The sequence below is a fragment of the Passer domesticus genome, chromosome 14 (genome assembly GCF_036417665.1).
Source record: "Passer domesticus isolate bPasDom1 chromosome 14, bPasDom1.hap1, whole genome shotgun sequence".
Classification (NCBI taxonomy): domain Eukaryota; kingdom Metazoa; phylum Chordata; class Aves; order Passeriformes; family Passeridae; genus Passer; species Passer domesticus.
The window spans coordinates 3,190,516-3,215,959 of NC_087487.1; the positions used below are offsets into that span (position 1 = coordinate 3,190,516).

At 44.4% G+C, this 25,444-nt stretch overlaps 1 protein-coding gene and 1 long non-coding RNA gene across 10 annotated transcripts in view; both read left to right on the forward strand.

Moving 5' to 3' along the window:
* Positions 1-25,444, forward strand: part of MYO9A (myosin IXA) — a 172,984-nt gene that overhangs the window by 78,374 nt on the left and 69,166 nt on the right. For all 8 annotated transcript variants that reach the window (XM_064389169.1, XM_064389166.1, XM_064389167.1 and 5 more), the window contains 2 exons: positions 4,442-4,531; positions 24,847-24,963. In XM_064389169.1, the coding sequence (XP_064245239.1) occupies positions 4,442-4,531; positions 24,847-24,963 (207 nt within the window). The remainder of the gene's footprint in view (positions 1-4,441; positions 4,532-24,846; positions 24,964-25,444) is intronic.
* LOC135280822 (uncharacterized) lies at positions 11,189-12,480 on the forward strand. Of its 2 annotated transcripts, none has more exons than XR_010347643.1 (2): positions 11,189-11,323; positions 12,037-12,480. It is a non-coding gene; the product is annotated as an uncharacterized LOC135280822 (long non-coding RNA). The 2 variants fall into 2 exon arrangements; XR_010347644.1 differs by having other exon boundaries at positions 11,233-11,379.

Sequence of the window (25,444 nt, forward strand, 5' to 3'; positions counted from 1 at the left end):
GAAAAGGGGAATCTGGCCCAAATTTTTGTGAGCTGGTTGGTTTGTGTTGGGATCTCTAATGATAACTGTTGGAATTTCCCTGCTGCGCCAGTTAATGCAACACCACTGCACAACTATCCTCCCTCTGAGTAATGAGGTTTGTGTCCCTCTAAAATGAAGCTAATAGAGAGATTTTTTGAAGGAATCTGGGAGGAGATGATGATCTGCAATGGATTTGCTTTTTAGATATCAACAACCCCATCCAATATGTTTTTGCTTTATTAAACCATCCAGAGCAGCATTTGTTGAAACTGCAATATAGGATTTTGGCCAGACTCTGCAGATCATTGTTTCATTTACAGTAAAATCCCTGATTCCATTTTTTTTTTTTTCAGGAATAGACATAGTGTGTGGATTATGTGATGCTTTTGGCAGATTTTTCAGGGCCTTTGTTTAAACTCTGCTGAAATGCTGTGCTGGGGAGTGATGTCAAGGCTGCCTGATGGATCAAGCAGACGTGGAGTCCTGTGCAAGCACTGCAAATATCCCAGGGCAGAAATCATACAGGGTTGTGTAAAACTGGGTAAAACCTTTGTGTTTCTGGGCAGAAAGCTTGGAAAACCTAATTTATGGGCTTATTAATAAAAATATTATATTAGAGATATCTAGTTGACCTTAAAAGAGACTTTTTGTTTTCCATTGGAACAGTAAGAACATTTTAATTGTGTGTGTTTACTAAAATGGGAAATAATTTCCATGGATGGAGCATTGAGGAAGGAGATAAATTCTGTCTTTGCTCAGTGGAGCAGTTTTGTACTCAGTTTTTAGGTTTAGGTAACCAATGCAACACCTAACCTCAATGCAAATAAAGGTAAATCAAGTTATCAAGTGCCCTAAATTAGTTTTGCCAGATTTCCCAGTGCACATTTGTGTTTGGAGCTAAAGTTGGCCTCTCCAGTAGATTTATGTGCTCACGTTCTTCTTCCACTAAAAAATGGCCTTCAGCTTCCCAGAGGGATCCCACAGGCACTGGGGCTCCTCCTGTGATAAATGTCTTGGAAATTAATTGGGGAGGGGGTGAGGATTATGGAGCAGACAGTGCTTGCTTCCAGCTTTTTCTTCTGGATTTGTTTTTCAGATGATGTTTTGTAGAATCCCAGAATGATTAGGGTTGGAAGTGACCTCCAAAGTTCATCTGGTCTGCAATGAGTAGAGATATCGTTAGTTGCAAAATTTTGAGCCAGAATTAGAGTCAGCGAACTTCAGAGAATCACAGAATATGCTGATTTGGAAGGGATCCACAAATACCTTTGAGTGTAACTTCACAGACACTCCAGCAATCCCACCTTGTGCCTGAGAGCATTGTCCAAACACTCCCTGAGCTGTGACAGCCCTGGGACCCTGAGCATTCCCTGTGGAACCTGTTCAGTGCCCAACCACCCTCTGGGGGAAGAGCCTAAACCTCCCTAACACAGCTCCAGCCATTCCCTCTCATCCTTCCTAACTGTGGTTATTTGAAAGAAAGTCTGAGGAAAAGGTTCATCTCTTTTCCAAGAAGAGCTGATAGAAATCTGAATTTATTTTCCATTACTCCACACGAGGCATCTTTAGAGCGAGCACTCAGCACTGTAATCCCTTTCTCAAATATGGAGGGAGAGACAAAACCTGATGTTTTCTTGTTCTCAGCTGGAAATGGTTCATTTTTCTTCAGCTGCTCTAACATAATACCCCAGAATTACTGGAGGAGCAGCCTCTGCCTGCCTTGGCTCCAGCCCAGCCCTTGCTGGCTCCCTGCTCCTGCCGTGCTCCGCTGGCATTCCCAGCTGTGGCACTGCTGGTCACCCCTCACTGGCTCATGGAGTTGAGGCTTCCAGCCCTCTCTGGGCCCACTTGTGGCAACCAAGTCTTAAATCTGCATTTTGTCCCTCTAATTAACATCTAAACTCCTGCAGGCCATGTTTAAGAGGGAGAGCAGGCCATGCCCTTTAGCACCAGGAAGCAAAAATCCATGAAATGTGACCCAAGAGTGAAACTCCTAGGGCACAAAGTAAAGAAATAGATGGTGTTCTCCTCTTTGCTGCTCTGCACCAATGGGTGTTCCTATTTTAGTGTTTCACACTTACTGGAGGAGGTCGTGTAGGATGTGGGGAAACTGTAAGTACCTCCATGGCCTTAGTCATCAGCACGTGCTGAGTTTTTATTTAGAAAGCCCCAGTGGCTCCTCCCTGGCATCCTTTCACAGCTACTTTCATGCTGTGACCTTGAATGCAGATTAGGATGATTTGTTTGCACCCGTGGTGCTCATCAGAGGTGATGAAGGAATCAAGATCAAGCTCCAGTGGGTGGTAATTGCAGGCAGGGTCCTGGGGAGATGCAGGGATTCCCATCCTTGCCAAGAGTGTTTTTGTACAAGCAGATGATTTAATGGGATCTCCACAGGTCAGGAGAAGGATGCACTTCCACAGGTTCCCTTAATCCAGAAAGCAGGGAGGGAAAGAACCAGAGTGACCATGAGATGGGGATGGTGGGGGATGGCGTGGGTAGTTGTTTAAATTGCTTAAAATCCCTGTGTTTGCTGACAAATCTGGGACTTGGAAGTGTTTATGTTGTTGAGGAATATTTCTTTGGACTGTTTTGATTAGGAACCATCTGACAGCCCTCTGCCTTGTTGCCTTGGATAATTAAAAAAAGCCAGCATGCTGGCTGTGGGTTTGCAGCATTCCTGGAGGGGGATAATGGATGGTGTGAAACTCACTTTTCTTCCAAGTTGTGCAGTTGAGGGAGAGCAGCTGATGGTCCCACAGTCAAGAGCTGCTGGAAAAGTGTCCACAGAGCTGAAAATTATAAAATCACATAGTTTGGTGAACGTAGAGGAATAGAAACCAAATGTGGAATCTTGCCTTGGCTCTCTGGATGAACCAGAAGAATTATTTTTTTCCCTGCAAAGATTTTGAAAGGTAAAATCAAATTGTAGGAACTGGGGGCTCCTGAGTAATGCTGAGTACTAAAGAAATGAACCTTGAAGTGTCATTTCCAGTGATATTCCAGAGACCTTGCTGGCAGGTGACATCATATACAGCTGACTTGATGTACTCTGATTTCCACAGCAACAAGTTCTTGTTGCAGGAAGAATCAGTTATATAAAAACTCCCTGGGTTTTATCAGGGAGACTCCCATAATGGTTGTTTTGGCAGAAGGAGATTTTTGTACAGAAGGGCATCATTATTGCTATGCTTTGTGAGATTCCTGACCTTTCACTGTCTTGTTTGCATTTCCTCTTCATACTAACTCCTGGATTAAACCCTTAAGTCAAAGTACATACATAGAATTGGTTTAGTTGGAAAAGACCTCTAAGATCATTGAGTTCAATTGATAGACCTCTGTGTTTCCCATTTTCCTTGTCAAATCATAAATGGTTTTCCTGTGATAAAAATATGGCCTTGGATGGCTTCAGGAGTGTGGATTTGAACAATCAGAGTGTCCAGGGGAGGTCTGGTGCCTGCATGGAGTCCTTCAGGTAGGATAAGCAGTTTGTAGAGACTTCAGTGTAGCTTGTCTGTATCAATCCACATCCACTAATTCTGGGCTCCAAGATTTTCACCCACACTCATGATGTCTTTTTTGACTTGGAAATTTAGTGAAGATCAGTCAATGACTCAAAGTCCTTTGGTCTAACTGATTTATTTTGGGAGAGAGGACACCTTGTGAATTCCCCAGAGGAAGAGGGTCTTGAAGCTGATTGGGAAAGTGCCTTTTCCCCAACAGCTGCAGGTACTACTTAATTTGTCAGCACTGTTTTCCCCTTTGCTGAAGTGTCTGTGTTTGCACAACTGAGTTTTGTTCTGCAGACCTGTGAGGGCTGATTAGAGACTGTCACCTTGCCAGGAACTGGGGCTTTAGGGAGTAAACATCCAGTGCCAACAGCAGAGTAAATATCAGGTGCTTTTCCAAGGATTTCTTCCTCCTTCTGACTCCTCCCCACCCTTAAAAGCACGAAAGAAAACCTCCTTCACTTGGATATCTCTGAAACTGATGACACTTCTTGGCTTATTCTGGACTAATTTGTATGATTTCATCTTGACAACGCTGGAAAGTTGACTTATTCTGCCAAGAGAAAGTGTGGGAGGGAGGAGGCACACCGGGAATAAGGAAACCAATGGGAAATTGCTACAACTGGGATGCCTGAATGCAGAAAATCAGGTTCCCTTGAATACCCTGGTGTTAGGTTTCTGATGCTGGGTTTATGTGCTGAGTTGGCTCCTCCCAATGGCATGTTTTTACCCATGGAACTTAACTCTGCAAGGGCTAGCAAAAGTGTTTTTTTTTTTTTTTTTATTAAATTTTGATATTTGAATGTGTTTACACTGATTTTTTTTTAGTTTAAATGTTAGCATTTTTACTGGATTTAAAATAAAAAAATAGATCACTAGAATGATCATTAATATCTGTACTTTTGTTCTAGGTGAAAGAAGAGATGCTGTTTGAGGCCCTGGTGACCAGAAAGACAGTGACAGTGGGAGAGAAGCTGATCTTACCATACAAATTGGCAGAGGTCAGTACATGATGTTTGTTATTAAAAGGCAACTCTTGGAATGGTTTTCAATACTTTAAGATGCACACTCAGAGTTTCTTTCAATTTTTATTTATTTATGTCAAAATAATGTCGGAGAAGCTAATGGTTGTCCTAATCTAGGAAATGATTGACTTTTCTTCTATTCCATTCCTGGAAGGCAGGTTTGTACTTTATTCTGATGGTTTGTAAGTGCTTTAATGACTTGTGGTTGTGTGAGAGTTGTCCAAAGCAGAGCTGTGCATTGCCGAGTGTGAGTGTGAGTGCAGGTGTTCATCTCCAGGTGTCATTCCTTGAGCTGGAGAACTGATTCCACAGCAGAGTGCTGACCCAAAGCTCCAGGAAATTTTTACTGCCTTCTTTTCTGTGTTAGTGTGGCTCTTGTATGGCAGGAGGTGCAGATCTCCATAGGAGAATCCCAGTAGCTTTTCCTCAGACCCCTCAAAACCTGGGCCCTGGTGGATGCTTTGGAGCAGCCACAAATCAGCTTCTCTCAGACTCCAGTGTAGTTATATGGGATTTTCAGGCATTCTGAATTCTATTCTGTGGCTGGTAAAGAGAAACATTTTTTTTCCTCTTATATTCTTCATATTCTTCAAAATACTTAAGTTCTGTTCTGCTGAGCTACTTGTTTTGGCTATTACTGCCCCTAATCTTCTTGTATCCCCCAGATTAGGAGCACTGAGCATCACACCACACTTGGTCCCTCCATTCCCTCTTGTATGGGTGTGTGAGAATTTAGAGCACCTTGATCAGCATCTTGAGCAGCCTGTTGTGTCACAAATAACTAAACACATCATGTGGTCACTGGGGGTCAGCTGGAGATATTTTGATTCCTTTTTCTGGGAGGGGAAAAAAAAGCATATTTTCTCCCACTTTGAGGGTGTGTTTAAGCTCAGTAATTTATTGAGCTTTAATCTTTAGAAATGAAGTGTTGCCTTTGTGCAAAGGTGAAGTGTGCCCTAACAAAGGGCACACAAGGGCTCTCTGGGTCTTTGTGATGGACATTTAATGTGATGTTTCTACTTTTTTCCATCATCTTGGGCACAGACATTAAAAGAATGGCTAGAAAAGTTTAGAACTGAGCTATAACTACCCTTCTGCTGGAGAATCCTTAGAATATCATAGACTGGGCTGGGTTGGAAGGGACCCTAAAGATGATCTTGTTCCAAGCTCCTGCCATGGGCAGGGACACCTACCACTGGACCAGGTTGCTCCAAGCCCCATCCAGTCTGGCCTGGAACACTTCCAGGGGTGGGACAGCCACAGTTTCTCTGATCACCCTGTTCCAGGACCTCACAGCCAACAACTTCTTCCCAATATTCCATCTAATCCTACTCTCTGTCAGTTGGAAGCCATTCCCTCTTGTCTTGTCTCTCCAGGCCCTTATCCCAAGTCCCTCTCCAACTCTCCTAGAGCCCCTTTAGGCACTGGAGCCTTCTCTGATGCAGGCTGAACAATCTCAGTTCTCTCAGCCTTTCCTCACACCAGAGCTGCTCCATTCCTCTGATCATCCTGGTGCCCCCTCTGGACTTCCTCCAGCAGCTCCATGTCCTTCCTGTGCTGGGCTCCAGGGCTGGGGCAGCTCTGCAGGTGGGGTCTCACCTGAGCAGGGCAGAGAGGCAAAATCCCCTCCCTTGACCTTCTGCCCAACATCTGCAGTGTACTGACACTGCTGGGAACAGTCTTACCTTGATGCTCTTTCTGTTGAGTTGAACTGGAGTGGCTCAGTGTGAGTTTCTCAAGTGCTTTCCCAAATGTTTTGCTGCTATGGCTGCTCCCAAATCCCAGGTGTCCCCTTAGAAAGGTTTATCACCAATATCAGTAGAAGAAAGGAAGGATCAGGGTGTGGTGGCTGTGGGGGAAGATGAAGGAGCACCAGGCTCCTTTGGGAATGGTTGATGTGATCTCCATGACAAAATCATTTTGGGAGAAGCTGTGAATTGTGTTAAGATAAGCACCTCCCGTGCTTTTTGTTTACCTCCTTACATCATCAGCATCCTGACCACCAAATTTAATCCAGCAGTGACCTCGCTCTGGGGGCAGGTTCACTGCTCACAGAGCAGAATTTTAGATGCTCCAACTTGAAATTCTCCCTGGTAAGAGGCCTTCTCCTGGTCTTCCTCTGGCTCAGGGAGTAGGAGGAGTGACTTAAATTCAGATCAGTCTGAATCAGGAAGGAAGAATGGGATTCATTTGACATTTGGGACTTCACAAAGACTACTGATGTCTGATAATCCCCACTCATGACTCACTGGGCTCTTGGGAATCAACGGGCTGGTTATTCCTGTGTGTTTAACAAAGGAGCATTATAGTTGGCTCCAAGGGATGGAGCCATTGAGGGTTTGAGGATTTGCAGACATGGGTCTCCCACCACGACCTCTGTAGCTCATGGGCAGCTGCCTTTCCTGATGGATACAGCAGCTATTTTATTCTTCAGATGCCTGTGGGTTTTTTCATAGCTTGGTACACTGAAATTTTCAGTGGAGCATGTCTGGAAAGGACTCTGCTCCACAGGCTCTCACAAAAAGGATTGCATAATGTCATTTTGGTATGTCCTTGCTTCTTTACACCATCAAGAAGAGCAGGTTGGATCTAACAGTCTTCAGGTTGCAAGAGAGGTGGTAGATGATAGATTCCCTGGAAATGTCCAAGGCCAGGTTGGATGGGGCTTGCCCATGGTGTGGGATGGATCGAGACAAGCTTTATGGTCCCTTCCCACCAAACCATGTGGGATTCCACATAAAAAGCTTGAGATTTAAGTTTGGGATGGGTTTTGAGCATTGATGAGGTTCCCATATGTGTCTGCTCCATTCTGGAATGCTTCACTTTCTGTGCTCAGCACAGGGCTGACTTTTGCCCATCCCTTCATCAGTGTTGGAGTATGTGGAGATGACAACTCTGTGCAGAAATGCTTTTTGTGGAAAGTGGGTGTTATCATTCCATGATCCCAGCCTGGCTCCTGAGAGATCTGTGCCCTCAGGGTCCTGCTGTGACAACTGTCACCCCCTTTAATAGTCTTGAATGGGCAGAGTTGGCATGAAGGGATCCTTCCCTTTGGTATTTTAGAGGCTTCAGAACTGAGACTGGAGTTGTCTTTTCCAAGGCAAGCCTTTTCTCTTCCCCTTCCCTGAGCTGCAGCCCCAGAACACATGGAGAGGCCTCCTTAGTTGGATTTGCAGTGATGTCACATTCCTGGCTGGCTGCACGTTCCTGCCTTCTTGTGTGCTGATTGGAAACACAGTCCTGTGGTTTGGGGCTTTTTTTTTTTTTAGAAACAGTGGTTTGGACACTTGGCAGCTTGCTTGAAACATTCTCTTTCAGTTATGAATTGATAGCAGACTGACTGCTCCTGGTTCTGTTCTTCTTTGCAGTAATTTGGGTCAAACTACATCTTTTATTCTGGCATGTTTTGGGTAGATGGTACTGCAAAGTGGGGACAACTTGTGGGTGGACATCATGGAATCACAGATGGGTTTGAGTTAGGAGGGACCTTGAAGTTCATCTCATTCCACCCCCTGCCATGGGCAGCAACACCCTCCACTATCCCAGCTTGCTCCAAGCCCTGTCCAGCCTGACCTTGGACACTTCCAGGGATGGGACAGCCACAGCTGCTCTGGGCACCCTGTGCTAGGGCCTCTCCAGCCTCACAGGGAGGAATTCCTTCCCAATATCCCATCTAACCCTGCCCTGTGGCAGTGGAAAGCCATTCCACCATGTCATGTCCCTCCAGGCCCTTGTCCCAAGTTCCTCTCCAGCTCTCCTGGAACACCTTTAGGCAGTGGAAGGGTCTCTTGAGGTCTCCCTGAAACCTTCTCTTCTCCCAGCAGTGTTGAAGGAGAAGCTGCAACTGGCAACCACAGTAAACAAAGCCGTTTATTCATATTGTACTTCCTCTCTCAGGACTTCCTCTTGGATGGTTGTGAACCAAACACCAGTGTGGGATTTGAGGTGTCCCAGTGCCCATCCTTGGGGTGTTACGGGGTTTGTGTGGTTTTTCAGGAAGACCCTACAAAGCATAATCTGCTTTTCTCATCGTTCAGTAACTCATGGTTTGTTGTTTAGAGGTTGTATCTGACCGTGGTGTTAACATTCAAGTATATCCCCATGTCTGTGGAGCTACAGCTCTTTCTGAAATTTAGGAGAGGGCAGTCAAGGGGAGATCTGGTTTTGCAGGGAAAAATCAGAACTACTTTGTTTTGCCTCTCGTGGCTGTGGCACCGATGGCAAACGTGCTGGATTTGGGACCCTGCAGGGGAGCTGCCATCCTCTCTGGCTGCACCTCCAGCACCTCTGGCATTCAATGACACCACATTCATAAATAATGCTTATATTCATCCCTGGCAGCTGCCTCTTATCTCCTGAGCCACAGTGGCTCATCTGCCATAGAGCTGCCTCCTGAAACCATCCATTTTTCCTGTTATAGCACTGGATGGTGTTTTAATGAAGTTTGGGCGAGTGCAAAGGTTTAGAAGCTTTAGGCCACAGATAAACTTACAGAAAAGTCTGCACTTCTGTTCTGAGGTCATGGGCTGTTGTCCAAAACAGCTGCCAAAGACTTTATCAGAAGTGAGATGGTGCATTAATGGAGCTAGGAGCACTTCATGGGTTTCCAGAGAAATCACAGTGCAGCGTGTGGTAACAGTGAGCTGGAAAATTCCACTTATCATTTAGCAATGGGGAGGACCTTGGAAAAGGCCATGGGAGCAATAAAGCCATCAGTGGTGATTGGACTCTTTTGATTCAGATCTGCCTTGGGCATTGGGCATCTCTACAGCCCCAGCCATCTTCTCCTTGATAAGGCAAAATACATCAGGCACGTAGCTGAAAAGGGGAAAAATGTGATTTTAATGGCAGCAAAGTAACATGCTGTGGGTTGCTGTTTGTCCTTCCCAAAGTGCCCCTCATCTCCAGACTCTGGGCTCTTTTTTCATATATTATAATGTGCATTTTTGCAGTTACACTGAGGTAGGAAAGTTTCACAAACCACAGTTCAGGTATTCAAAAGAAAAAAAAAAAGATACTCTAAATATCAAATGACTTGACTGATATTTGGTAGGAGACGTGGGAGCAGAGCACTTCAGTCATGTCTTTGTGGAGAACTTGGAGGTTGTTAAAAATCTTTCTCTTGATCCTTTTTGTAATCTGAGTAACATCTTAATCCATGCAAGGAACTGCTCTCCTGGGCCACATTTGTCTTCCTGCTTCTATCTAAATAACCCAAGAAATTCAGGTTTTTTTCCATCTCTGCTCACTGCAGGTCTCCAAGGCCATTAGAATATGTCTTGACTTATCCTCTCATTTAACTCTCTCAAATCCATCTTGGTTGGTGTTTCCATCCTTTTCCATCATGCCAGAGACAAGCCTGTGGCTGAGCTCCACAAGCATCCCTGCCTGGTTTCCATCCCATCTGTTCTGTTTATCAGGCTGGTGTCCAGCACCTGCTTGTCTGTTTTGCACCAGTCTCTGCATTTTTCCCCTGTTTTTCATCCAATGAGACAAAACTCATTATCAAAGTAAATACATCTGTTAGTGAGCCCTGTTTTACATTCCTCCAGAAAAAAAAGTTCCATGATGCTTTCAATTCATGAACTTGATTTAAGCAATACAGTTAGTATTTCTTAAGCAAGTGACTTTGCTAACAGACATTATTTTAACAGATCTTTATAATTTTAAGCCATTTGTGATCAAGAACACTTTACCCTAAGGGTTAGAAAGCATTAATTCACACTTTTGGGAGAAATCTGATGTGAAATAGTGCAACAGAAGGAATATAAAAGATGTGAGACAGCTTCTTGGTCAACTGACCTGATTCTTGCCTTCCTTTCATTCTGGAAAGCTGTTGGGAGCTGGTTGGTTGTTGTGATGGATGTCACTATAAGCATGCCCTGTGTTTAACTGAATGTGTGTTCAGAATTGTAAGTGGAAAATGGGTGTCTGAAAACTCAGAGGAGCTGAAAGGGACTGAGATGTACCTCCAGCAAGGCAGTGCAAGCAGCTGTTGGGGAGCAGATGTTGGGCCAGCAGCCCTGATCTCCCCCATAACCTGGGCAGCAGGAAAGGGGGATTCTTCCCCTCTGCCCTGCCCTCGTGAGACCTCAGAGCTGCCTCAGCCCTGAGGTCCCCAACATCAGAAGGACGTGGAGCTGCTGGAGAGAGTCCAGAGGTGTCCATGAAGAAGCTCCAAGGGCTGGGGCCCCTCTGCTCTGGAGCCAGGCTGGGAGAGCTGAGAGTGTTCACCTGGACAAGACAAGGCTCCAGGGAAACCTGAGAGCCTCTGCCAGGGCCTGAAGGGGCTCCAGGAGAGCTGGAGAGGGACTGGGGACAAGGGATGGAGGTTCAGGACAAGGGGGAACAGTTTCCCATTGCCAGAGGGCAGGGTTGGATGGGATATTGGGAAGGAATTCTTCCCCATGAGGGTGGGCAGGCCCTGGCACAGGTTGCCCAGAGAAGCTGTGGCTGTCCCATTCCTGGAAATGTCCAATGCCAGGTTGTTCAGGGCTTGGAGTAACCTGGGCTGGTGGAAGGTGTCTCTGCCCTGCAGGAAGTGGAACTGGATGACCTTGAAGGTCCCTTCCAAGCCAGACCTGTCTGGCATTCCATGATCATGTCTTTGTTCAAGTGGCCAGGTGCCCTTAAGCAGCTGGCTGTTCCATGCTGTTGTTACGTGGCCATGGGTGGTCACCATGGAACTGTTCTGTGACTGTGTCCAGAGCACCCAAATTACAATTGAATCTGTGAAATGCTTGTTATTCTGCATAAATAGGTGCAGCTGTAAGTGCATGTGAAATCAGCTCATGATTAGTTAGAAAAGCAGTGATGCAGTTCAGGTCAGATTTACAAACCAAAATGTTCAGGCTCTTGACAATCTTGAAATGTGCAGGATTAGGCAGGGGGTGACAAGCATTGAACCTTGTGTTTTGGGTGACAGCAAAGCAGGAGAGGAAAGTCCAGGTCTTCTGGAAACATTTGCTGAAGGTTCCACAGCTTTGCTTTCATTGTCTTTTCATCCTCTCATGTTCATTGTCTCTGGGTCTGTGCTGGCTCAGCAGAGCCAAAGCAACTTCTTGGAGTGGGAGTAGAGTTGGATTTGTGTCCTTTGGGAGAAGGATAGAGGAGAGAACCTTTGCCCAGGAGTGGTGGGCCAGACACATCTTTCTCTTTTGGTGCAACAAAACCATTAGATTTTATTTTTTCATATCACCAAGTGTCATTTTACCTGGGATGAATTTTTGCCAAGGAATACAAGGCTCTTGGAATGACCATCACAGGATGGTTATTTGGGATGATAAACTCGGATGTGTTAGGGACTTTAAATCAGGTAGAACATCTCATTTTCAGCACAAGCACTTAATTTTCAGCCCAATAACAGTTAATTGGCAGAGACACAAGGTGGAGAAGCCTTGTGGAGTGAACTGTAATGAGTTGAAAAAGTGTTTAATTACAGCAAAGAACTGAGTGATGTTTCATTCTCTATATCCTTGTAGTGGGACTGGCTGATGGCTTTTTCAGCCCATTAAAAGGAAGAAGAAATTGAGTTCCAGGGCCAAATGGCAGAACATTACCTAAGATATTAAAAACGACCAAAAAACAACAAAGGAAAAGATCATAGTTGCAATTAATCACAAGCCTTAAAATATTCAAGGAGAAAAAGTGGGAAGGAGACAAAATAATTAATAGCATGAAGAAATGAAAATTCTCAGTCCTGAGGTACGAGGACAGGGACACTTAATGGAACAGAAAGCAGCAGAACTGCTGGAAGCACCTACTTATCCCAAAAGCCATTAGCTGAGGAGACTCATTGTCACCACAGGTTATTAACGTGAGGAGCTCAGCAGGAGCCCTTTGAAGAGCTGCTATGTTGATGAGTGGATTCAGAATTCATAAAAAAATATTAATGGAATAAAACTGAAAGCCCACAAAGCTTTTAAGAGCCAAGCAACTGTCTCTGCTTCAGGACATGAGGGCAATCTGGGAGGGTGGAACTTCAAAAGAAAGCGATTTGTGGGATGAGGGTTCTCACTTTTGCCTTGGAAATGCACATCCCCATGTGCAAAAGCTGCTGCAGTCACTCTTCTGCTCCCTGCCACCAAGGGAATTCCTGTGTGCTAACTGTGTCTCTGCTATTTATTTGGCACTGATGTCTGGGAAAACAAGGAAGACATTGGGATTCCAAGATTCCTGAACAAAGTCCAAGATCAGGACTTTAGGAAGGGAAATGCTGACTTTCCATGGGTTGCTCTGCCTATAGCCCACTCCAGCTGCCCTTTCAAATCAAACCCATTCTCAGCTCTTTAAAGGATTCTTTTAATTACATCTGATTACTCAAAAGATGCTTTATTGTCACAGAGTTCTTTTAGTTACTTAAATTTCTATTCAAATAATGTGAAAAGTTCTCAAGGAATGCAGACAAACCGTTCCTGGATTAGTTAGCCAGCTCTTTCCACAAGGGATGTCATTTTGGTATATTTGCTTGGAATATGAGATTTTCATGTGTAATACCAATCTGAATAAATTCAGGTTGATTTTTTTCAGTTCAGGGCTGTTGGTCAGTGGCTGAAGGAGGAGGAAGTGCCGAAGTTCTGTGCCTGGATAGGGTCTGTTGCACTGACTTTGCCTACACAGTGGTAACAGCTGAGGTGTGATGAGAAACAACTTCTCTTTGGGGAACTTTGCCAAAAAAAATAGTAAAAATACCCTGGAATGATGACAATGGTGCACTGGCAGAACAAGTTTGTCTACACTTGCATTCTGCTTGGGAAGGACCAATCTAAAGGCAAGGTTTGGCTTTTAAAGACTCTGGTTTTGGTGATTGATTGGACTCCTTGGCGAGGATCCCAGTACATTGTGCCTGTAAGTGCTGAGCAAATTTCCCTAATGTGTCCTCCTCACATCAGGTCACACAACTTCTTCCTGTGACACAAAGTAATTTGTTAATTGCTTTTTGTACTGTGAAAGCATGGGTGGAATGGGAGCTCAGTTCATGCCGTTGGCAGAACAGACTCTGGATGCACCAAGGTGGAGGAAAACACATTTTGTCATCAGTGGACCCTTCAAACTTGGCTGCCTGGTGGCTCCATTCTCCTGTAGCTCTGTGGTGGGCTCAGGATGGATCTGTGTGAGCATCTGTCCCTAAGGGATGTTCCACCTGTCTCCTTTCATCATCTTCTCCACAGGAGAAGCAAGAGCTGCAGCCTTGTTTTCTGGAAGGCTTTAATTTCAGGAAAAGAGGGTGGTTTTTTTTCCTTTTTTTCCAGTTTTGATTTGTTACAGATGACACTTTCTAACCACAGCGCCCAAATCCAAAGGCTCTGAGTGAAATCTTTTTAGGAAGATGATGCTCGTAACTGCCTGGCTCCGCAGTCGGGACTCAGAGAAAATCTCTAACAAGATTTGTGTTGGTTTCCTTTGCTCCTGGCTCTGCTTGGGGGCTGTTTCTGAAAAGCATAACCACAACGTGTTCCAGTCATCAGCTGCAAAGTGACAATATCAGAGACAAGCCTTGAAATCAACTCTAAAAATAAACAGGCAGGCTCTGGCCTGGGATGGGGATGGGAATGGGAGTGGTTGCTCTCCCATCTGTCCTTTCCCAAACCTGCCTGCCACCAGTGGGGGCACAATAGCTAGATCTTCAACACACCCAAAAAAGATTTTCTTATTGTTCTCATTGGAGGTTTTCCACTTCATTTTCTGTGTTTGCATCCATTTAATGACAGGAAGGATCAGCAAGAGGGCAGTTGCAGGAGCACTCTGATACTTTCTGTGCTACTCAGAAATCACAGGAATTCACAGAAGCACACAAACCATTTCAGTGGGGTGAGATAGTGTGAGGATCACAGAATCACAGGGTGGTGTGGATTGAAAATAACCTTAAGGATCATCTAATTTCACCCCCTGACATGTGCAGGGACACCTTCCACCAGCCCAGGTTACTCTAAGCCCTGTCCAGCCTGGCCTTTGACACTTCCAGGAATGGGGCTTGGAGCTTCTCTGGTCAATCTGTGCCAGGGCCTCACCAACCTCACAGGGAAGAATTCCTTCCCAGCATCCCATCTAACCCTGCCCCGTGGCAGTGAGAAGACATTCCCTGTGTCCTGAACCTCCAGGCCCTTGTCCCCAGTCCCTCTGCAGCTCTCCTGGAGCCCCTTTAGATGCTGGAAGGGGCTCTCAGGTTTCCTTGGAGCCTTCTCTTGTCCAGGTGGGCACCTCCAGCTCTCCCAGCCTGGCTCCAGAGCAGAGGGGCTCCAGCCCTTGGAGCATCTCTGTGGCCTCCTCTGGACTCTCTCCAGCAGCTCCACATTCTTCTGATGTTGGCCCCAGGGCTGGAAGCAGCTCTGCAGGTGAGGTCTCACGAGAGCAGGGCAGAGGGGAAGAATCCCCCTTTCCTGCAGACCCCAGGGCATGGGAGAACTCGGGGCTCCCAGAGCACATGAATAGCTCACATGGAGCTTTTCATGACCCAGAATTGATCTACACTACATTCACCCTGTTAAATGAGTCCTGAGTTACTCATGTGTGTGTGGAGAATTGTGGTTTCCCCCTGTTCTGCTCCCTTCCCTCTTGTGACCCAACATATTTGGTTTCCATCCCCATCCATGTTCTGGGTCTGGGATGAACCAAGCAGCCTTTGGGGTTCCCCCTTGGCTCACAGGGCATGGGCTGGGACAAGCAGGATTAGGGATTTTTTAAAAACAGAGGCTTAACACCCAGAGGAAAGTGCTCTTGCAGGATATCAGACTCAAGCTTAATCCCTGACTTGGCATCCAGGAGTGTTATATCATGCTTGGGCGGGAGAAGTATGATGTCATTTTCCACACTCATATTTTATCTGAACATCTTATTAAAATCCTGTCATTCTCCTGGGTCATTTCCCTAAGAGAACTCAGATCATCAATGCATCACTCTGGCCTCAGCCTGCAAGAAAGGTTTTTTAGTGATTTTTATGTACAGTTAAGGAGGAGGCAAAATACCTTTAAAGGCATCATTGAAAGAAAAGGAGTGAAAAATGCTTTTTTTTTTCATTTTTGATTACAACTAAAAAGAGGAAAATCTGGCTTAAAAGTAGTTCGAGCATTCTGTAAAGGTTCATTTTTGTGCTTTAATTCTGTAAATGTACCTGCAAAGGAAGTACTTTGAAAAACAACAACAAAGCACTGAAGCCTTGCACTATCTCTGGCTCCCGCCCTCCCGGCTGGCTGCCACATCCTGGCAGAAACCTTCCACTATCACCCTGGAGCTGGGAGGCAGCGAGTTGTCCTGCCAGTGGATTTTATCCAAGGGATGCAAGTGTCAATGATGTTTTCCAGAACTTAGGGGTGGATTTTCCAATGAGAAAAAATAGCCTGTAATGTCATTACCATACAATGCTGCGCCGTGCCCCAGCATAACGCTCAAACACAAAGGCACTCCAGGATTTTGTCATTCAATCAGGTATGAAAGTTCTCACATTCGGGAGGGGATTTAGGTATTAGTTTCAAATTTTATGTTACACCTTTTTTCTAATTCCTCTTGTACCAGTTTCTCAGTACCTTCCACGTGGGCCAACTGGTACCTTCACAATCACCCTCCTTGGACATGGGTCCTTCTCCAGCCTGCCAGTCTGCATTAGTCAGAGGCATTTTAAGGGGATTTCCCAAACCATACCAACACCCTTCCTAAAAATCCTCATGGGACAAGTCAATTCAACAAGTTTATCCAGAGAGACAGTTTTCCAATGTCAGCATATCATCAGGTTGACAAGGACATCCTTCAAAGCTTCTCTCTTACTTGTAACTTCAGAAAATTATAAACCACTAGTAATTCATTATTTTAAAAAAAATATTTCTAAAAAGTAATTAAAATTATTGTAATATCACTATGTATTCATCCTGGATTAGTGTGTTCATCCTGCTGGCCATGGATGGAGTAGGACCCTTATGAAACCCCACTTGCAGAGCTGCCTCCAGCTCTGGAGTCCCCAACATCAGAAGAATGTGGAGCTGCTGGAGCCAGTCCAGAGGAGGCTACAGAGATGCTCTGAGGGGTGGAGCCCCCCTGCTCTGGAGCCAGGCTGGGAGAGCTAAGGGTGTTCACCTGGAGAAGGGAAGGATCCAAGGAGACCTCAGAGCCCTGCCAGGGCCTAAAAGGGCTCCAGAAAAGGAATTTTGTCCTTGTCTGATTCTAGCATCTGAGAGGTTTCTGTCTGTTTCCTTCAAACCCAGAAATGTTCCCCCAGTTTCAGTGACAAGCCGTAGATGCTGCAGCAGGTTTTGTGTGTGGTGCTGCTCTCCTTCCTCACCACCCTCCTCGCTTTCTGCTCTTTCCCTAATTTAGCTCTCACAGCTACATCTCTCCCTTCCTTTGTTGCTACTCTGTCTCAGCACAGAAATGTCAAACCCAGCAGTAAACCCTCAGCAGTTCTGTCCCTACAATCACAAACCCAAGCTGCAGCCACTTTCCACGTGGGTTTTTTCAGCCCTCCTGGAGCAGTAAGAGTGTCAGAGATAAAAACTAGATTTTTATAGTATTTTAGTACACGTGGTCTCTACTCCTCCAACATGAGCACTATGAGTAGTATCTGGCACTCCTAAGCACTATTCAATTAAAATTGCATTTTCAGTTTGCTTTTTTAAATCTCTTAATTAGTGATTGCTGCAGATCATCATCTCTGAGATGCACACGTGGGCTGTTTTCAATTGTCTGCACATCCAAGGCTCACTGAGAATGGGGGGTTGGCTTCTGTTCCTGGTCATTAGATCTCTTTAGGTGATCCAAATCAAGTGCATTAGGAGAGCTTGAATTCCTCCTCCTTTTGCTTGTTCTAATCTTGGATAAATCCTATCCCTCTTCACAGTGGGATTATTACCACTTGTTAATGTGTGTATTTTTTAAAAAGCAAGCACATTTTTTTTTTAGATTAGAAACTGATTTCTTTAATCATTTACTTGCATGCAGCATGATTTTATTGAATAGGTACTTTGAGGCAAATAAGAAAACACATACACTCTTTTCCTGATTTTTCCCCTTATTGGAAATTAAATATGTCATTTAAACCCACAGAAGTGATGGAGGGAGGGAGATTTTCATCTGAAAAGCCTAGGTAAATACCATGGGTAAAATTCAGTAGATTGTAAAATGTAGTTTTTTCCTCTGAGCCATATTGGAGTGAGGCATTTGTGTTACAGTAAGTACCAATGTAATTATGAAGCCAGATTTCACCTTGGAGAATAAATGGGGGAAAAATGGGAATGGCTGATAAGGACTTCAAACCAGACATCAAATGATAATGAAAATCTAATCCTGTTTATGATAATAGCACACTAAATAATTTCTGTGGTAGGATATCAACAGGTTTCTGGGATTTAGTGCCAAATCCCTGAGAGTAGAAACACCAATTGATTAATCAGAAAACGTGCTGAAAACTTATTCCACCTATTAAAAGAAAAGCAAACAAATGAAGCTCCCACAGAGCCACTAAAACCACATATCCAGATTTGATTTTTTGAGGGATTTCCTGAAGAGGAAGAATTCTAATGCTACTTTTTTTTCCCAAACATTTCATTGGAAGCACCTTTCATCCTTGTATAGAAATTATAGGAAGTCCATCAAAGGCCCTAAGGGAAAAGGGGATATTTCCTCTCTTCCTGTGTTCAGATCTGATTTCCTGAAGAGAAGAGGAATCTCTGTTTCTTCTCTCCAGCAGAAGACAATATATTTTGTGGTGCCCAACTTTACTTAAGTAATTGAACACCTGTTCTTTATGTTTTACACCAAATCTTGCAAACTTCTCACCTGGAAAGAAACATTTCTTGTCACCTTGGAATTACTGTAATTGTTCAGTATTTGTTGATAAGAGTCTGAGAGGGGAATGTGTTGCTTGTTTTCCTCCTGGAGGGCAGGAAACAGCTGCACATGTTCCGGGAGAGCTGGTGGTCACCAGGAGAGAATGAATCCATAGGTGGCTCCTATGGCTGTATCAACATCATTCCTATTTTAACAAATGAAATTTTGGAGCTGTTTGGAGTTCTTGGCAAAATTACAAGGAGTGTTGCTTGTAAAGCCATATTTTTTTGGGATGGGTGGGAGTTCTGCATTGGTAGGGAATGCTGGTGCTGGCAATGTGTTTATCCAGTGTGAACAAACAATATTGTCCATAATGGGACACACACACAGTCTCCTGGGAAAATGCTGGAAAACTGGAGGTAAAAAGGACCATGACCAACTATGGAGCAAGTCTTGTGAGCTGCACAGCAAAGCACTAAGTTGCCTTTAGGGCTAACAAGCCAGGCTGTCTTCTAAAAAGTCTTTTCTTCTAGGTCCAAGGAGTTTTCCAGAGCTGTGCTTGAAAAATGGCATTTAAATATCAGCTTTTCAAGTTCTCATAGCTTGTAGAAAATCTGGAGTGGGTGCACTGACCTTGGCCCCATGTCTGTGATGTCCCCTGTGAAAAACTGGGATTTAACAATGTTCTGTTGATCAGAATTGTTGAAGGTGCAATAATATTGTGTTGACCAGCTGAGTCTGTCAGCACATCTTTATGGGTGCCTCCTAGATTTGCATAATGCTGAGAGATGGGATAAGTGTTGTCAGAGTTAATAAACTCCACGGGTGTTTAATAATCCTCATTAGGGCTTTAAGTCGTTTTGGTGCTCGCACTCACTTTCCAGTTGTGTTTAAATCCACTTCTCATTAACTGAGTCTGTGCTCAGGGACTGGGGTCTGAGCCCCAGCTCTGAGCACTGTGCCCTTCCTGAGGTGCATTTTTCATAGCAGTGGCCCAAACCAGATAGTGATGTCCAATGTATGTGTGTAAAAAGGGCATCTTTTTTTATGAAAAACAGGTTTGGGTTTTTTTGTCTCGCTTTTCTTGGGAGCAGCATGGTGGTGCTGGCTGCACTCCAGAAGTTCCAGTGATGGAGTGAGGCTCAGAAACCCTCCTAGGCAAACTCAGATGTCTACATGGCTGTGCAAATGTAATATTGTGTTTTGATGATCAAACCCAAGTATCCATGCACCACCTTTCTCCTCTGTCCTGGATCAGTCTATGCTGTCCTCCACATTAGTTATGAGGGAAGATGGACAAACCTGTCAATGAGCTGAGATGTTTGAAGTCTTTAGAGACCTGTAGCTGCCTCATGAATACCACTTTGCAATGATTCTTACTCAGAATTGCTTAGTGCACCAATACCCTGCTCTTCCTAAGTGATGCAAAAATGATGAGCTTTGCTTTGTTTTGGTCTTTTAATTTTCTGATTTTGTGTTGAGCAAAGTACTTCATTTTAGTCTGGCTTTTTTGAAGCAAAATGTTAGAGAAAGTATTTATTGGTTTCAAAAGCCCTTCATCTATGGATTTGTTTGGGTCAAAAATGCTTAAAACCGAACACCAGGGGCCAGTTTTTGTTCCAGATATGCTCCATGGTCGGTGGGTTTGATGGAGTCATTGAGAAGAGGGTCTGTCTCTTTGTATTTCAGTCCCACTCTGGATCTCACTGTGGTTCCTAGGGTCCACACTCCAGAAAAATGTTCCTCTTGGCTATGGAAGGGTGTGGCTAAAACCACAGAGCTTCCAGCAGCATCTTGATGGCTTCTTCCTCAGAGAATGCCCTGAGTTGAAAGAGGCCCACGAGGATCATCAAGTCCAACTCAGTGGGATCTCTTTGCTCTCTGCTCCCTGGAACATCCAGTCACTGAGATATTGCTGCAATTTTTGCTCTTTGCTTTTCAAAGGCCTTCAGCACTTGCTGTCACCCACCCTCTGTTCTCTGGGCTTTGTTTCTTCCCCTTAGTCTGAAAAATGTAAAATATTTGAGGTTTTGTTGTTCAGATTGAGCTATTGCTGCTTTTGCTCATGTGTGAGGTTAGTCAGCAGTAAAAACACTGAATCTAATAAGGAGCATGTGGAGAACTTCCAGCAAAATCATGTGAAAATGTATCTAAAAGGTTAGCTGAGCATCTTGGAATCATGGAATCAATTGGGTTGGAAAAGACCTCTAAGATCTAGTCCAACCATTCCCCTGCTCTGTCAAGGCCACCACTGACCCATGTCCCCAATGGCTATAATCCACACAGCATTTAAATCCCTGCAGGGATGGAGACTTCACCATTTCCCTGAGCATCCTGTGCCAGTGCCTGACCAACCTTTCCACCAACCTGAGCCTCCTCTGACACAGATTGAGGCCATTCCTTCTTGTCCTGTCCCTTGTCCCCTGGGATCAGAGCCCATCTCACCCCATGGTTGTCCCCTCCTGTCAGGAGCTGTGCAGAGCCACAAGGTCCCTCCTGAGCCTCCTTTTCTCCAGGCTGAGCCCCCCCAGCTCCCTCAGCTGCTCCTGGTGCTCCAGCCCCTTCCCCAGCTCTGTTTCCATCTCTGGCCCCAGCCCCACAATGTCTTTCTTGTAGTTTTCAATGTATAAGCTTGGTGGGGATTTTAACCCACCTGGGTACCAACAAATATTTATAATAATTCCAGCTTGAAATTTCAGCCCTCAGCTGAGTGCAGAAGGGCAGGAGTGAGGGATCCTGCCTGGAGCAGGGGGTGCTGTGGGATGGCAGCAGACAGATTTGCTTAAATATATTTAGTGACTTTGTAATCTCAGTTCTTAAGAATCTCCTGTGTGTGTACAAATGTGTTTTACAGAGACTTTTAATTTGAGCAAATTTGGGTTCCTGAGATTACATCTTTTCCAGCCTCTAAAACACAGGCTGCTGCTGCTGGAACTGTAAGTCCTTGTTCCAAAGCACTTCAAAAGCAGATTTGAATTCTTAAGCCTGTCTTCCCCTTGTTCCTTTGAACAGAAGATGTTTCCAGAAGCTTATCTGTTTTTAAGGTGGCCTGAATCTGATGCTGATCATGACAACTTTCAGTACAATTAATTTGGCAAGGAAATCTTACAAAGAACTCAACTATGTTATATCAGGATCTTAACAAAAGTTGGCCAACCCAACAAGTGGAGTTTCTGTCATATAATAAATAATATATAGATCCTTTCTAGCTTGATAAGCAGGAAAGTATTGATTAAAACCTTGTCTGCAGCTTATTTCCTGACCTGCCGAGTCAAAGCATGTTTGATCTGTCTCAGTTTGGAATCAGCAATATTTTTGTGTGGGTGCAACATGTCGTGCTCCCTTTGATCCCCAGAGATTTGTTTTGGCATTACAACAGCTATTTTTATTTTGCTTTGTGAGGGAAATAAAAATGGTTTGATGAGTATCACCATGTTCCAGATCTGCCTAAATGTCACGTCAGGAGACTTGTGGAAGAGACCAGAAGCTGCAGGTGTTGACCTGAGACAAGCTGTATGTGATGTGTGGGATATAGTTCAGAGACGGGAATTAATTTAAGATATGCAGGATAGTAAAGAAATAAATGATTTCTCATTAAATAAGGTATAAAACCTTATTTTAAATGCTCTGCTGCAGCTCCTGAATTTGAAAAGGAATCATATTCCCTGATGGACTTCAGATTGGGTAGTTTTGGAATCTGTTTAGGATAGTGTTTCAAATGTGACATCAGTGAAGATCTGATGTCACATTTGAAAGTAAAAAGTAAATATTTTATTGAAATGAAATAAAAAATTCAAATAAAGAAAGGACCCCCTAAACTCTGAGTCATTTAAAATATGTTCATTTCAGTGTGGGTATTTTTTAAATGCATGAAGGCAAAGTGCTCCATCCACCCTGTATTCTCAATATGTTGCTTTGCCAGGAGTTCCCTACCAGCCCTTACATTAAACCAGCTCTTCTAAAAGTAGCTGTTGAACACTTTGGGATCTGGGCCACTGACTGTGGGACCCAAGCATAGCAAGGAAATCACCTTTTCATGGCTTCCCAGCTTTCCATGTAGCTGAGACCACTCTGGGAATAAGAGCAGTGGTTCATCCCCCTCCCTGCACATTCTAGAGGAAACTGGGCAGTGCTGATGTCAGAGAAACTTCCAGTCTGACCATTCAGGAGACTTGTGGCAGTCACACTCCCAGCTTTCCTCAGCACTGGAGTGCTGCAGCCTTAATGGAATCCTAGTTTATTTTGGGGAAAAAAAAAAAAAAAAAAAAACAAAAAAAAAAAAAAACAACCAACAACAACAACAAAAAAAAAAAAAAACCCGGGATATTCAGGAGTGAAGTCCTGCACATCTCTGTAGCCTCTAATAAAAGGTAATGAAAAGTATTGTGACATAAACTCATATATGATGCTGTAGGAGAAACAACTATGTTCTTTTTGGCTTTAAATAGAGATGGAGCTTGTTTTTAATTGCACGTTGGAGCAATTAATTGGGCTGGTTTATGCCAGGACAAAGCATTAGAGCAGTGAGAGGCATTCCTGGATCTTGGCCTTAGGTCTTTCCCCAGAGACTGATTTTTCTGTGGCACTGATTGTCTTCCAGCTTAATGAAAAAAGTGTAGATGGAGCCTTGAATTTTCTATTAATCACTGAAATATTCTCTCACATTTGAGTAAATTAAAAAAAATAGACAGCAACCTCCCCCACCCAAACAACCCATGTTGCTTTTAATAAAAACAGCCAAAAAACCCACCCCAAACCTTTTTCATCAGTACAGAGAAGAAAAAGCAGTTAGTGAGAACTGGAGCTCTTTGTGTTTGAAATGCAGGCTGCTTTCCAGCCCTTGCTGGAGAACTCGAGCATTTCAAGAGCTCACTCTTTAAAATTGCTGTTTTAGTCTGAGCTGCACCAAAATCCTCTCAGTCCTGTTGCTCACCTATTTGCATCACATGCTTGTTTTTTGGGTGAGAAATTCCTTGCTAATTATGGCCATATTTTGTAGTTACCTTGTGATGTCACTTTTGATTGCCACCATTTATGGTTAGCAGCATACAGAGGCTGTGAGCATCCTCAGCCATAGAACCATGGAATTGTTCAGGTGGGGAAAGCTCATCCAGCCCAACCATCCCCCAGCAGTGCTAAGGCCACCACTAACCCACATCCCCAAGTTCCACATCCACACATCTGTTAAATCCCTCCAGGGATGGGGACTCCACCCCTGCCACGGGCAGCTCTCCCAGTGCCTGACAGCCCTTTCCATGAATAAATTTTTCCTAACATCCAACCTAAACCTCCCCTGGCGTGGACTGAGTTAATCCCTTCTCCTAGTCCAGCTGGACAGGGGGAGGAAGTGAGACCATGTGCTTAATAGCATTTTAAGAGCAAAACATTGGCAGAACGGCTTGTGGTCACACTAAATGCTGCTATCTCCAAAAATCAAGGGAAAAAGAGGTGGGAGTAAGCTGATAGAAGATAAATGATGCTACATGAGCTTTATTCCTTCACTTGGGGTCAGTGACTTGAGGTCACTCGGGTGATGTTCCTCGAAGGGAGCGTTGATGGGAAGGGTTTCAAGGCAATGTGTGACAAGCCACTGATTTGTTACAGTTCAGGATTTAATTGAAATAATTACATGGGAATCTTCTGGTTCCTTTTTTATTCTTCTGCGGTGGCTAAAACGAAACAAAATGTAGCATTCATGGTGCCATAAGTTTTTAGGTGATCAATATGTACCAAAGCTCTACTCATGGTGATAATGGAAACCAAGGAAGAATCTCAAGCAGCAAGAACAAAGATGATCTTTAAATAGAAATTCCTGCTTTCTGGGTCTCTATGTAGGTGCCTGTCCAAAAGCCCAGGGATCTTCCTTTGATCTCAGCTTTCATCCCATCAAGCAGAATCTATTTGATCCTGGCCGTGGTGGGGATGACCCTTCCTCAGCGCTCTTATTCCTCTCTCTGGGAGAGCTGCTGGAGGAGAGCTGAACCTGCCTGCCGTGATTTGTAGCTCCCACTGGTGGTACCTGGAAAAATTCAAGTTTTCAGGAGCCCTCAGATTTACCAGAGGGGTTTTTAACCTCCCCTTTTGTAGCCCTTGTGCTGGTGCCAGGCGCTGCCTGTCCTGGCCTGAGCTTTCACATCACTTGCTGTTGCTCCTGTGCAATATCCACCCTTCTCTTTCCTTCTCCCCCAGGAAACCTTTCAAGGGTCTTGGTGAATCTATTATATTTATATTTAATGTATGTATTTATTTTCTTTCCTTTTGCCACCAGTGATGGGATTTGTGCTGTGATCCTGTTTATCATCCACTCAAATGCACAAAAGGAACCAAGCCAAAGTCAGAGCACATCCACAGCCCTGGGATTACACCCAATTCCCTGTGCTGATAGGACTGTTGACACACATGGCATAAAAAAAATAAAATAGCAGTCAAAAGCTTTGGCAATGGAGAAATATGAACATTGGATGTGAGAGCTTGAGAAGCCATTTTAGTGCAGAGCAGGGGTGATTTCCAATCACCTTTTTTCTGTTCTCTTTCAGGCTGTGACGGTGCGGAATTCCATGGCCAAGTCGCTGTACAGTGCCCTGTTTGACTGGATCGTGTTCAGGATCAACCACGCGCTCCTCAACTCCAAGGACATGGAGGAAAGCACCAAGGTAACACCTCACCAGCTCTTGTGGCTCCTCTCTGGGGTTTCTAAAATAGATAACTGAGTGATAAAACATTACCCAGGCGTGTTGCTTAACATGAAGTTAATTTTTCCTCGGATCATAACTGAGTACATCATTATTCTAAGTGGTGCTTGCTGAGCTCAGAAGGATGAAGCACCTTAGGTAGCATAAGCTCAAAGCAGCCAGGGAAGAGATTTTGTTGTAGCCAAAAAAGCCAGTTCCCCCACCCACTCCAGCAGCAATGGCAAATATTTTTCTCCTTATGTGTAAAACTAAAGGGCCGTGTATAATTCAGAGGGAAAACAGGGAATTCTTGCTACTGCATTTTGGTGAAGTTCCTCCGTGGTGAAATGATGAACGAGGTGGGTGTCTGTAGGTACTGAGGTAGTACGGTAGCAAAATGAATTTAAAGAAGAGTCATGATGGGAAGAGTGAAGCTGGTGGGATGCTCTACCATCTTCCCAAA